At 38.5% G+C, this 13,611-nt stretch overlaps 1 protein-coding gene and 1 long non-coding RNA gene across 3 annotated transcripts in view; one reads left to right on the top strand and one right to left on the bottom strand.

Moving 5' to 3' along the window:
- Positions 1–11,891, bottom strand: part of met (MET proto-oncogene, receptor tyrosine kinase) — a 45,766-nt gene extending 33,875 nt beyond the window's left edge. Inside the window, exons 1-2 of one of the 2 annotated variants that reach the window (XM_088645438.1) lie at positions 11,590–11,891; positions 8,363–9,566 (exon numbers count right to left, since the gene is read on the bottom strand). In XM_088645438.1, coding sequence (XP_088501564.1) covers positions 8,363–9,559 — 1,197 coding nt within the window. In that variant the 5' untranslated portion in view covers positions 9,560–9,566; positions 11,590–11,891. Of the gene's footprint in view, positions 1–8,362; positions 9,567–9,914; positions 10,068–11,589 lie in introns of those variants that run through there. The other variant, XM_088645439.1, reaches the window with a different exon arrangement.
- Positions 11,858–13,611, top strand: part of LOC148655176 (uncharacterized) — a 20,707-nt gene continuing 18,953 nt past the window's right edge. Inside the window, exon 1 of the long non-coding RNA XR_015941203.1 lies at positions 11,858–11,920. This is a non-coding gene — a long non-coding RNA (uncharacterized LOC148655176). The remainder of the gene's footprint in view (positions 11,921–13,611) is intronic.

The raw sequence follows: 13,611 nt of genomic DNA, 5'->3' as shown, positions 1-13,611 counted from the left end.
TCTTTTTCAGTTGCCTGCTTTTGTAATTTTTTTTTTATATGATGCTCTTTCTGGAAATTCTTGTTTGAAAAACGGTAAAAAAAAAATATATTTCAGGCACCTCACGTACAGAACGCAGGACGAGAGCTATGGCTCCTTTGTCATAACCTGTTGTTCAGAAAGGAAGTGTGCTTCCTTATCGACAACAAGTGATAGTTGGCACAAGCTTACCCAATTGTGTTTTACATCATGTACAACTTCCACATCTCTTCAGCCTTACCAGGGTGTGCAAGGTATTTTACAGAATAAGAAGCTGGTCTTCTAAGATTCAGATAAGAACATAAGTCCACAAATGAAAGGAGGCTTTTTTACCCATGAAGCTCATTTGTTGCTAGCAGTAAAGCGACAATAGAAATGATGAAATTGGATTTGACAACATGGCTGGACAGCTTGTTTCAAGACTTGCACTATCCTAGTGCCCGCTGGTCTCAGTTTTAAAAGCTGTTCTTTTAATGTGTAGCAGGGACAGCACCAGGATACAGGACTTTCTATTTAATCCAGTCTTCCATCCATCCAGTACCAGAAAGCTATTTATTCCTAGTAGTCATGATGGTAACCTGCAGCATATTCCACAAACACAAGGCACAAGGCAGCACAATATTCACAGACTTTACACCCGTCAATCCCAGGGTACACACACAGACAAAGAGGGACAGTTTACAGAAATGCCCATTAACATAGCCAGTCTGTCTTTGGAAGATGGAAGGAAACATGAGCACCCAGTGAAAATCATTATGAACACAAGGGAACATGCAAACTTCACATAGAAGATGCTCCACTTCAAAGATCTGTGAAGTTGCAGCGCTCACTGCCACACCACCGTGCTTTAATGCCCCAGTTCCATACGGAGCAGAGCGGTGGCACTGTGGCTAAGGATCTGCGCCTGTGGCTGGAAGGTTGCCAGTTCAAATCCCGCGGCCGGCAGAGGAATCCTACTCCGTTGGGCCCCTGAGCAAGGCCCTTAACCCCAGCTGCTCCAGGGGCACTGTATAAATGGCTGACCCTGCGCTCTGACCCAAGCTTCTCTCCCTGTCTGTGCATCTGTGGAGAGCAAGCTGGGGTATGGGAAAAGACAAATTCCTAATGCAATAAATTGTATATGGCTAATAAAGTGATCTTATCTTATCTTAACCAAGACTTATTAAGATAATGAAATTTTACCATCATCATACCATATCCACAGGGAGACTGCAGCAACATAAAAAAAATGTGTATTGTCACACTATACATTTTGTAATCACTGTCGCAATCAGGCAGAAAAAAACATTAACTGAAGGTTCAGAGAAACAAAAATCCGTGCCCAGCCTAGTTTAGTTTAATGTGGGGTTATGACTTTTTAGCACATTAATTACTGTGCATATGTAATGAAAGCCACAACAGAGCACCTAAAACTAAAGTTAAATCCTATCCAAACAGTGAAATGAGAAACGCATCACTGTGATCCATCACACTTACAGCTCATTTAGCTGCTTCAAAGCTAATCATGCTTGGTAAGCACCAGATAATCAAGAAAACAGGGCAGGTTACACCATTTAAATAAATTCACCTCTAGGGTTTTGACATAAGAAGAGTTAGCTTTTTAGGTGTTGCCCACCTTACTAGTTTACCTCATTTCTGTACACTGCTGCACAAACAGAGGAAAAATAAAAACTAAAACAGCCTTTCAGCTGGTTAAAGCTGCTGCTAGCTACATCTGCTGTAACTTAAAGTACAAACTTGCATGCAATTCTTGTTGAGACAAGGTGTACTGATGATAAAAACTGAATCATTAAGAATGAATCTGAGGCTAAGACTCTAAGGTGGTTACCTTATCATTGGCTTTAAGAGCTTCCTAATATGAAAACAGCAGTCTTTCCAGGTGAATCATTGTTTGGTAATCCAGAGTGCCTACAAAACTTCAAATTAAGCATTAAAAACCACAGCACTGCTGGAGCAGAATAAATCGGTGCTCACCAAGGTTGTTTTTGCAAAATTTGTTCTTGGTTGACCTAAATTGTTTTAACAAATGTTTATTGAAACCAAACAAAAACTATGTGAGCAATGTAAATTTAGCTTTCCAAACAAAATCTATTTCTAATTATTCTTTGAAATAATGCAATGGAAAAGCAACCGATTTTAGAACGTAAAAAGAAAAATAAATCAATTCATCAACTGAGTAAGCTATTTTGTCTCTACCACCACATAAACCATATTAATTTAACCATAATGCTGGCATAATTAAACTATCTGCCAATCAAAAAAGCCTTCTGTTGGAATTATATTACTCACTCAAATCAATCACGCTTTGGATTTAATTTAAAACCAATCAAGTTATGGTTTTTCTTAGAAATCAATTGTAATTTAATTAGTTATTTTGACCTTAAATGTGGTTCTTTGTTATTTTGAGAACCAAGTGTTTTTTTTTTACAGAAGGACATGTTAGTTTGCTGGTAAGATTCCAACATTTGTGTCTTTGAAGCATGCAATTACGGTCCAAATCAAGGTATATTTCTGTCTATTTATTTTATTAGCTCATATCGCCAGACAGCAACATGGACTAACGATCGATAGTGCTTTAAGAGCTCCTTGAAATCTCCAATCTCACCAACTGAAGTCTATTATGAAAACATTTCATTTGTCTTTCATTAGTAATCGGAATGAATTCAGCTTCACACTAATGAACACAACCCATTACTTAAACTATATTTAATTCGATTCCACCACATTTGACATTTGAAGACTTTACAAAAATCAGGAAAAAATGCCAGCTTCTAATTCAAGTTGAAATGTTAAGAGGGTTTATGTAGCCATTATTTATAAATGGCTAATAAAGTAAAGGATAAACATTCATAAAGATTAATCTTTAATGAGGTGCCATGAACTTGTATACACCCACTTAGCATATCCTGCTCGGGCTTGTCAATACCAGCTTTAAATCAAGTTGCACTGTGTACTTGACAAGAACAAACTGCAAAGGGTAAAACCAGCAAGAAACGGTTGCTGGCATTCAGTTAATACTTTTTCAAAGGCAACAACATAAGAATAGATCACCAAAAGCTTTTGTACTTAAAAGCATGCGTTTAAGTAGTGAGGATCAATACAATATTTCCTTATTACTTGAGCTGGTTTGGTATGAACAAGTGAATTCAATTTGTATCATAGAATATCTTAATGTGCTTTGTCTTTAAGGTCTCTGAGAGTTTTTCTTGCAGGGTTGCAAGTTTTTATGTGCGCATAACATAGATCTCTTTCAGGGCAGAACTGATACACTTTTTAAATATATTTGCAAAAGATAAGAACATAAGAGAGGACACAAAGGAGACCATTTAGCCTGTCTAGTGTAGGCTGATTGGTGACTGGAAGCTAATGGACCTGAAACTCTCATCCAGTAGTAAAATCCATGCAGATAAAATTGCAGCTCCTTTTAGTATTAGTCATGCTGGTGCATTTCCGAATGGTGAGGAATGTGCAGTATTACAGAACCTAGAAGGCAACAGTGTAGCAAGAAAGGGAGACCTTGATGCAAAAGAATTAGTCCTATTGAGTTCTATAAGATGCTAGACAAAAAATAACTTCTCTAGAAGCTACTTGTAATGCTTGTGAAAGTCTTAAATACTGTAGGTCACTCTGAGCAAAAGCTGGAAAATTAAACGTTTAATATGCAGTTACTGAAATTAGCCTGTCGGTGACCTTCTTCTCATTTATGGGCACAGTTGGAAACACATAAATTAACTTCTTGTGAATTTGCATGTAAATTGTGATTAACCTGATTAAAAACAAGACTGGAATTCAGTCATTGGCTCTTCAAGTCATTGTGAAAAATGCTGAAAGGACAAAAAAACTTTCCCTTTCCATAGTTGTTTTCCAGCTGTTGGTGACCTGGCTGGCCTGTTTTGAAGTACACATCGACAGTATGCAGCATGTCTAACTGCTTTCCAGCTGCTGTAATTGAATCTTGTTGCCTTCTGAACTGGGGCCATTCAAAAAGTGTAATAAGACTGAGGCAAAATGTGTTTTACATATTTTTGAAGTAAATGGTCCTGCGATATTATTAATCTTCTATCAAAAACACCAGCAATGTAAACATCCTTGCAATTTTTTTCACATCAAGAATGCACTATTAATAATCGGGCGCAACCTCATCTTCTGTAATCATGTTAGCTCTACTCACTCTCTCTCAAGTTTGAGTTTCTTTCTTTTTTATTGCTGTTGGATGCTACGTATATTCCCAAATTCACCAGCTAAAGGAACTTTACACCCCTTTGTTGCTCTATGCTGCTATTTGCACATATTCTGTACATTTACTTTTCTGCTTTCAACTCCACTGGTATTCTGTTAACAAAATCTAATTTCTCAGCTCTTTGTTAGACATTGAAAATTGGTCTTGTACCTACAAGCTGCTGGTCTACTGCGGTCATCCCCCTATTAAAAGAAACCTGGTCCTAAAGTTCTTAATAAGTACAGACCTGTTTCCAATTTGCCATTTCTTGCAAAAAGTCAGAAACAAGTGGTTGCAACTCAATTGCATTTTCATCTTCCATCTAGTGAGCCATGTGAACTTGTTTTGAAAGAGTTAAGGCACGGGTATTTAATGACTTGGAGATGGGTTGTGAACCATTCAATATCTTCTTCTATTCTGACAATCATGGAAGTTTACTGGATGTTATGGAACATTATTTAGGGATTACTACTACAGTAGACTCGCAATTTAGCACTCGCAGATTAATGCGGTCTGCTCCATAAAATAAAAAGCACTGAATAAATGCGTTATTCTCTGAAAACGTCATCAAGCATGCCTATGAGAGCTAGTTAGTGAGCCTATATAGTCCGGTTATTTACTTTTGATTATGGTTTTAAACTTATATTTAATATGTTGAATTACTGTAAGAGGTTATTTGGGTTTTTAAAGTGTTAGAGGGTACAATTTGACTACAGGTATGTGCAGATTTGACTTTACGTGCTTCTCAAAATGCCTAACACCTGCATTAAGTTACGAGTCGACCATACTTCCCTCTGTTGGTTTAACTCCCATTGGCTAATAAAAGTCTGCTTGTAAATTTTGCCCGTTTTAAATCTGATGATCCTCTGGGTGTTCCACAGGGTTCTGTGCTGGTATCTCTGCTATTTACCATATGTTGCCCCTTGGTCAGTTTACCCACCATCATAGTTTTCGATTTCACCAAGTTATGTAGATGACCCTCAGATTTACTTGCCAACTCAACTACTACTACTACAACTACTACTGCCAGACTTTACAGTTGCCAGTATGATATTAAGATATTTATGCAATAGAGCATAAGATAATTTATCAAGATTGAAGTCCCATTTATTGGCTTTCAACAACACTTGCACAAAGCTGATGATTACAGTCTTGCTTACCACAGTGCTATAATTAAATATAACAAAACTATCTTTTTTCACATTTGAGTAACATTGTCAAATCCTTGCTCTTTGTAGTGTAGAAAATGTTGATACATGCCTTTACAGTTTCTTATTTTTGAGCTACTGAAACACTTTACTTACAGGGCTATTTACTAAAGTACCAAGTACATTCACAATTATCTGGCTTCTGAGCAACAAAACTTACTGTGCCTAAACACAGCTCCTATCCTGTGTAATTTGCGTGGCACAAAGTGAAATTCAGACAGGATTGAAAGGTTCCTGATTACATATACAGTAAAGCACTGAAATCTAGCTCCAAGTTACTTTAAGGACTTTTGTAGGAGTACAGTCCAACACTTAACCCTAATCATCAGATTTTGATTTTCTTATTCTACAGAAGATCAAAACCCACACAATGGGTGACTGGGCCTGCTCCTGAGCAACTCTATAGGGTGGAACATCAAACATTTTGTAAAACACTCTTAAATGCTACCATTTTGCCATGGCTATTAATCTATAATTTAGTTTTACTCTTGGTTTTATTTAACCAATTTACTGTGTTTTATTCATTTGAGTTTTTAAAAACTATGATACATGAATGTACTGTTTTAATCTCCTGCCTCACACAATATAATGTATAGCCCTTGAGTATGTATGATCTAGGCATGGTGATTAGCACTACCATATACATACTCAAAGGGCTATACATTATATTGTGTGAGGCATGAGATTAAAACAGTACATTCATGCAAAACTGCACCGCTCTGCGGTTTTGGGTTCGACTCTGGAACGGCGCAGTTTTGCATGAAGTCTGCATGATCTCTCCGTGTTCATGTGCTCCACTTTTCTCTCATTTCACATCTCAAGATTATAATTCCCATTCCCATCTCATCACATTCCACTACATTGCTAAAAAGGCAACATACTGTACCAGTAGTCATCAAATGTACACAGTTAGTTTTGCTAAGTCTGCTTTGCAGGGAGTGATAAATATTTTTGCTGTGGTAACACAAAATAAATTGCATCAATATTGTCACTTCAAGCTGCCGTTGAACGTTTCTTCACCTAGACACACCCACCCTGACAAAGTGTACATAAGGTGGAGCCGAACTGCGGTGATGCTTTCCAGCTGCACCTCAGCCAAATTAACCAGCTCAGTCTACAGCAATAGAAACGAGGCACACTGACATTTAAAACTGTCTTGTTTTCAAGCAGTTAGGGCAGATTCTAAAGAGGGCATTTAGGGTTATCATGGAGACCTCCTCAATTCCATCTTAATTAAAAGAACGCCTAAGCAAAGACGTATGCCACCTGCATCACCTTTTCATCTTCCACATCACGGTAGGAACGTATGAACTGTTCATACTCAGCCGGCTGAGTATGCTCAACAGCTCAATAGACAATGGAACAGAGCACTCTGCTACTGTATGTTCCTATTTATCTATAGAATAAGATTTAGATCTTTTGGCTCAGACCCATCAAGTGCTCTTGGTAGAAGCATGTTTTACCAATACATTCTTTAAATCCAGTCTTTTATAGAGTCATTCTGTTGAGTGGAAGTTGAAAGCCTCTGATAACATTAAACCTTTGACTTGGTGTTTGAGGTTTGTTGGTCAAATTTTCTTTGTTTAATCCAGGCCTTTGTTTTACGGTTACACAGAGAAAGAACTACAGTTTGCCACCATTGGCCATATTGCTCTGTTCTTCTTAATACAGTTCAAAAGTACTTTTTTAAAAGGTCGTATCTGGTCCTTTTGGGAAGAGAGAGAGCTACAGGACTAATCCTGGTTGTTTTCTCTCAGTATCACAGCACATCACCCGATCATATACATTTTCAAACATAGTTGACTGGATTTATGGTCTTTATTATGTATTATGTATTTCCCCAAAAATAACAAAAAGATGATTTGATTCATCTATTTCTATTTTAATAAAAAAATATTTCAAGAAGAATATTCAATATTCAAGAAGAATATTGGTTTGAGCTAAATAAAGTTGCAAATATATATTAAACAACATAAACCTTAGCATAACAAAAAAAATGTCAAACATTTTATCTTCTGTACTCAGTGGTTGCAGAACCCACAGCACAAACTCATTTTACACTTCAATCTATCACATTCTTGCTGACTACTGTAAATGATGACAAGTGATGGAGTAGCTTTCAGGGTCAGGAGAAGTACAGGCTACAATGCCACACCTAACAGTCACTGGTAACAAGAAAATAGCACAAGTAGATTTTAATTTCACAGCCACATTCACCATACATTGCAGTCATTTAAAGAATATGATGTTAATAAACTTCTAGAATACCAACCATGATAAAGTAGACACTGATATTGTAAATTGTGCTGACTGTTACTGCAAAATGTAAGACATTGGCAATACATTTTTTTTGTTAAGAATCTACTTTGATTAGCATTAATTAAAACCAATTTACATCTGTACTGTTCCTCATTAATAACACTGAGTGCAAAAATATTGCTCCCTCTATATCAAAAGGGGGTTAATTAAATAAAAAAAGGAGGAAGAAGAAAAATCATTTGAGAAATTTAGAAGAAAAAAACACGGGGTCATCAGCAGTTAAATTCATGTTTGTATTGATCTGATGGTATAAAGATTGGCTGGATCAATAGTGATATATTGGAGAAACAAGATAGACAGACGGCCCTATAAAGACCCCAGTGCAATGATTCATTGCTTCAGTATAGTGAAAGCCACACAGAGCACTTTAATAAGAAGGGGCAGCGCTAAAATCCACTGTGATTCAGAATAGGCATTTGCTGTATTTACACTACCAAACAGGTATTAAAAGATATATATCCTTTATGCTTTTCAATATACGACGGGAAACTGAACTATCCTAGATATACAAACTATACACAAAACATTAACCAAAGCAGCAGGTTCCCTTGTTTCGAGTCACCCTTTCAAGTTTACCAAAGTATTACTCTCATCTTACCACATTGTAGCACTGCTTCTCGTGTGAGCCTTTGAAATGGTACAGTTGCTTGGTGTAGCATTTCCGAATCTCGGCATTGATGAATCTGTTAAGGGCTTTAATGGGTACAGCACAGACGGCAGACTTGTTCGCCGGCTCGGGAGAATCCGGCTTGCTCCGGGCAAAGACCGCGAAGAGCACATCATCATCCATCGAGAGGCCCATCTCTTCCGCCAGTGCCTCTCCGGGCTTCGCGACGTAAGCAGCTTGCAGGACGTTGAAGGTTTCCGTCCTTGTTGATCTCTTCCTGCGCTTCTCCGTCAAGATGCACTCCAGAGGCATTTCCACATACCGCCGTAGCTCGGTGTCCGAAGAGCATATTCTCACAATCCTCGTGTGAAAGGACTGGGAGCTGGCCGTCTCCTTCTGCACAGTCAGAAAGTAGGCATACGGGCCGCTCGTAAAGGCGTGGACATATTTAATGGGATAGCCGTCCCTCAGTTCTGGAATAATATCCATGTAGGACTGGTCCGAGAAAAAACTAAAACCGTCCTGCGTTTCCTTCATGCGCCTGACCGATATAGAGTGCTGCAAAGGTTGCCAGGGAAGAGAGGGGGTCGCCGTGTTTCCAACAAAGAAAATCACAATCCCATTGCTTTGAACGTTCAAGACCTGGGTTCCTGAGGGGCTCACTATGCCGTCGGGGCACCCGTGTTGGCCCCCATTGGTTTTGGGGGAAAACATGCACTGCACGTCCGAGTTTAGGTCTGGAAGATCATCCGCCAGTACATGGCGTTGACAAATGCCATTGCTGACTGTGCCACAGCTAAAGAGCTCGTCGTCGTAGTACGTTTCAACAAGCAAGGCTATGTTAATGTTATCTTTCTGTACACTTACAGTGGAATTGGCCTTATCTTTACAATCTCTGCACGGCTGACAGTCCTTGCTTTCCCGCACAGGTCCCGTCTTGTACTCGGAGAGCTTCTGCAGGTCTTCAGTCAACATATGAATTTTGTTCACAGCTCCAAGGTAGATGTGGCCCTTAAACACGACCAGGTTTTGTATGAAGGTGTCAGCCACAAAACTGGGGAGGTCGTACTTGACAGTCAGGTTCACCTCGGAGTTCCTCAGGACCTCCTCGCATTCTCCTTTGGTCTGCACCACCCGATCCCAGAAAATTAGAAAAATAAAAGCAGCTCTTGAAAGGTCAGTCTTCATTTTGCCTCTGTTGGGAATGGAAAAGAGAACAGGCGATGAAAACTCCAAACTAACACCATTAATGGTTAACTGAAAGCCGACTAACCTTGTAACAGGGTGATTCATGAAGGAAAAGCTTTCATTTTTATAATCCGATTAGCCTAGGCTCTTGCCTCAAACTGTTATACAAGCTCATGCTTCACATAATTTTAGATTTAACACGAGCTAATCCACAGCAAGGTACGCTAGTGGTTTACTTGTCCTATAAAGACAAAAAAAAACTACAGAGCACAACAGATTTTAGAAACCAATTCTTTCTCAGTCAAGACATTTTGAAATGAATTGCACAGCACAATTATTAATGAACAATACTCACTCAATCACATAAACGTTGCCATTTCTAAGTGACACATGATGTCTATTATATTTCTACACAAAGAATCTGTTTGATCTTTAAACAGAACATTACAGCATCCCAGAAAAGTGAAGACATCAGCAGTCCTGTTTTTTGTATTATTTCAGTTATGGGTATTTGAATAAGTGGCATGGTTAAGAACCTGCTAGAGACAACAATCAGTGTATCTTAAGAATCTGCTTGCGTTAACCAAGCAACATGTCTGTGGTTCTGCTCAGCTGCTGCTATTTGTACCACAGTAGTGTGACTCACCAGCGACACTGCTCTCTCTAGTGTACAACCACAAACCTATGTTTAGAAGCCATCCTTAGGGAGAAACGGAGAAAACTCAATTAATAACAGAAGCCTGAGAATCTCCTGAAATGATTATTGTTAGCCTGGAGAAAAGCCCCACTGTACCTTTTTACAAATCTGGAACCGAGTTCAGACATTATAAAGTGAATGGTAACTTAATAATTTCTGTGCCAAACTGGGATTTACCAGATTCTCAGGCCTGTCACCAAACAGGACTACAAAAACAAAGGTCACCTCCACCAAAACTGAAAATTCTAAAAAATGTCCAAAACCATGCTTTGTTGTATATTTAAAACTAGGTTTTCAATGCGTTTGGTTTGCCAGTTACAGTAGCTCAGTTATTACATTCACAGTTAGCTCTCAACATTAAAGAATATTCTTGAATCCTGTAAATTCTTTCTAAATCAACAATATTCTTTAGAGAAAAAAGGGAAAAGGTGAATATTTACCACTCGTCTTAGTACTAATAATAACAACCTTTATTTCATATACTGTTTATATTTATTGTAAATATTCTCTTAGCGCTGTAGCCACAATTTATTACAATTAAAAAAACTATTACAATCTTAAGGCAGGAGAACAGAAAAGGCTAGTAGATAATGTAACGGACAGTTCAGCCTGCTTTATAGTTTATGAACTATTAATAAATTTGAAGAACGGGTATCTTTAGTAGTTTATATTTAATACACCTGCCCCCGGAACAGCTTCCTTTAACTGTTCCTACACAAGACCGAAAAATAAAAATAACCCGATCAAAACAGGAACTCCGATTGGACTCACTGAAACCTACAGCAATTAAAATGTGGAAAGTGGGGAAGGTGACTCATTAAGTGCAATGGCTGGCTGGCACTAGAGGCATTCTTTTGTGTTATATGTAACCTCAGTACAGTAAGAGAAAAGTAACCTTTTTAAAACAAACCCAAAATGCACGGGTTAAACCTCACGGCAACTATTGGGGTACCCACTCACCTGACACACTGACAGTGCGAACGATAACATACGATGGCTAAAGAACAAAACATGCCAGCGATTTCCACACACCACGCATGAAGCACAGCGCGGCTGGGAGAGCGCATTTCTTTCCAGGCAGAGTTTGTCCAACGGCGTAATCGCCGGTTAAAGAAGTCATGCCAAAACTTCGGTACTGTATCGTTGTGTTGAAAATGTAATAGCCATCGTGCTTTTACTAAAGCACCGAGTTAGTGTTTATTCAGTTAACCACCTCTCCTGCTACGAATAGTTTGTAATAGAGGTTCGGTTTATCATCTAGTAACATACAGTAACAGAAAATAACTGTCCCGGCACTCGGAAAATAATAACGATAATAACAGAGTACGCTCACCTGTTAGCTTCACGGCGCCCTTTCTTATTTAAATCATGTCGGGTTGCACGCGTTTAGTAGCAGTATCCGCTTAGATCATTTGTATTTGAAAGGAAAAATCCCATGAAGTAGTACATGGACTCTTGGTTGGCGATTTCCACGTTTTTCTGACTTGGAAAACTTGTCCCTTATTATTCGCAGTGCAGCGAATCCGGCTGCTCCACAGGATACGGACCTGTGTGACTCAAGCTATTGGCTGACCTCTGCTTTCGATTTTTTTTTTTTACAGAACAAAAACGTACAGAGCTACACTATGCCCCTGATAAGAGTACCTCAGAGGCACTAGTTTCAGGTGAGTTATACAGGTTTCAGTGAACCAATTGCGTCACTAGGGTTGTAGCATTAGCGGTGGGCGTATGTAAGTTCTGGAAGTAGTCGGACGGCGTTCGTGATCGACATTGTAGTACCCATCGCGTAATTGTAACCATAAGTAACTTAAAACTAAGCAATCCGAAATGGACAAATCATGTTTTTAAATGTCTGTACAGTATCTTCCTCACACGCGGCTGACTCCCTCAGGAGGAGAGACAACAACTCTTCCCAAAGAAGAACAATAACGCACCTACTGTTTAGATAGCAAAGTAGCACTTGACTGAAAGCATTTGTGTGGTGGTGTGAGAGTGGGATCTGCCAGACGCAGTCTGTAGCGTTTACAGCTGATCTGGATTTTCGGACACTTAAATATAACTTTCTCGGTCGTTGCTTTCACATTTTCCACTAAAAAAATAATCGTTCACCATCGGACTGCAATGGTAATAAAATCTCAGCTGTTTGTGCTCGTGCTTAATTAAGGTCGGTTAATTGGGAATTAAAGATTTCCATATAATAATAACGACATAATATCACGATAGTGTACTGTATTTTTATTTAAAAATAATAGCATGTGATTTTTTGTGAATATGCTTGATGACAAAAACAGATCTGTTTATGACATTAGTACACCTGACTCCCGTGTCTCTCTCTTGGAGGAAAACAAAAATGCAGCGATTAGGCTCTGACCTACAATTGGCTTTTGGGTAGAAACCGAAAGACCGTGTGATGAAATGCACAGCAGTTACTGACTTGATTTGTGTGTCACTAATGGACTTTAATCTTTGTTCGTCCATCACGTGCGGCAGAAGTGGGTTTAGCAAGTAAAGAGAAATTAACAGGCCCTCTGCGTAAACATTAAAGATAGAACTACAATGTTTGGAGAAAGGGCTAGGACACACAGGAAATGTATCCGTAAAATGCAGACTCAAAGTTCCGAAATTAACTGTTGTTTGTATGTACTATGTATAACTTTTGTATTCCGTTTTGGACTCTTAAATTCTACTGTCAGAATTCTTATAATTTAAATGGTTTTTATGACATTCATCAAAAATGTGTTTAAGAAGGTATTGTTGACCATCTGTCTCTGTTTATCTAAAATTATATGTCATTATATTACCTTACGACCAACATGTAAAAAATGTAAAACTGGTTAATCTTGAACATTGTAGGTAGTATAGTGAAGCACAGTAATAAACTCAAAGCAGAAATTATATATTTGTATCATTTAAAAACAGCAGTTGTTAAAGTTGTTTAACATTTGTGGAACACGACAGACGTTCTCTACCAACATGCCTCTGATTTGGATGCAGTCTGAAAGAGAGAGGGAATGAAATAAATCTTCATTTCATAAGAGAATTAGTCAGGGTATCAAGAATTACAGCATGCCAGATTTATGCTGGTTGTTTTTCATGGTGGATTTAAGCCTAGCTGTAAGGTGAGCTTCTCTGCTCTGGAATGTCAATTCAGAATAGTTTACAGTGAACCCCTAATCAATAAATGTGCAGATAGGGCAGGGAACAGGATGGAGGCTCTGTTTTGTATGTCCATCATGTGCAGCTATGAAGTGGACCCAGTAAATTAACAGGCCTACTGTGTAAACATTAAAGATAAAACCACAATGTTTGGAGAAAGGGCTAAGACACACTCTTACTCCTGGAAGGTCATATTTGT

Source organism: Lepisosteus platostomus, chromosome 9, assembly GCF_059453375.1.
Source record: "Lepisosteus platostomus isolate fLepPlt1 chromosome 9, fLepPlt1.hap1, whole genome shotgun sequence".
Classification (NCBI taxonomy): Eukaryota; Metazoa; Chordata; class Actinopteri; order Semionotiformes; family Lepisosteidae; genus Lepisosteus; species Lepisosteus platostomus.
This window is presented reverse-complemented; position numbering and strand designations above follow the sequence as displayed.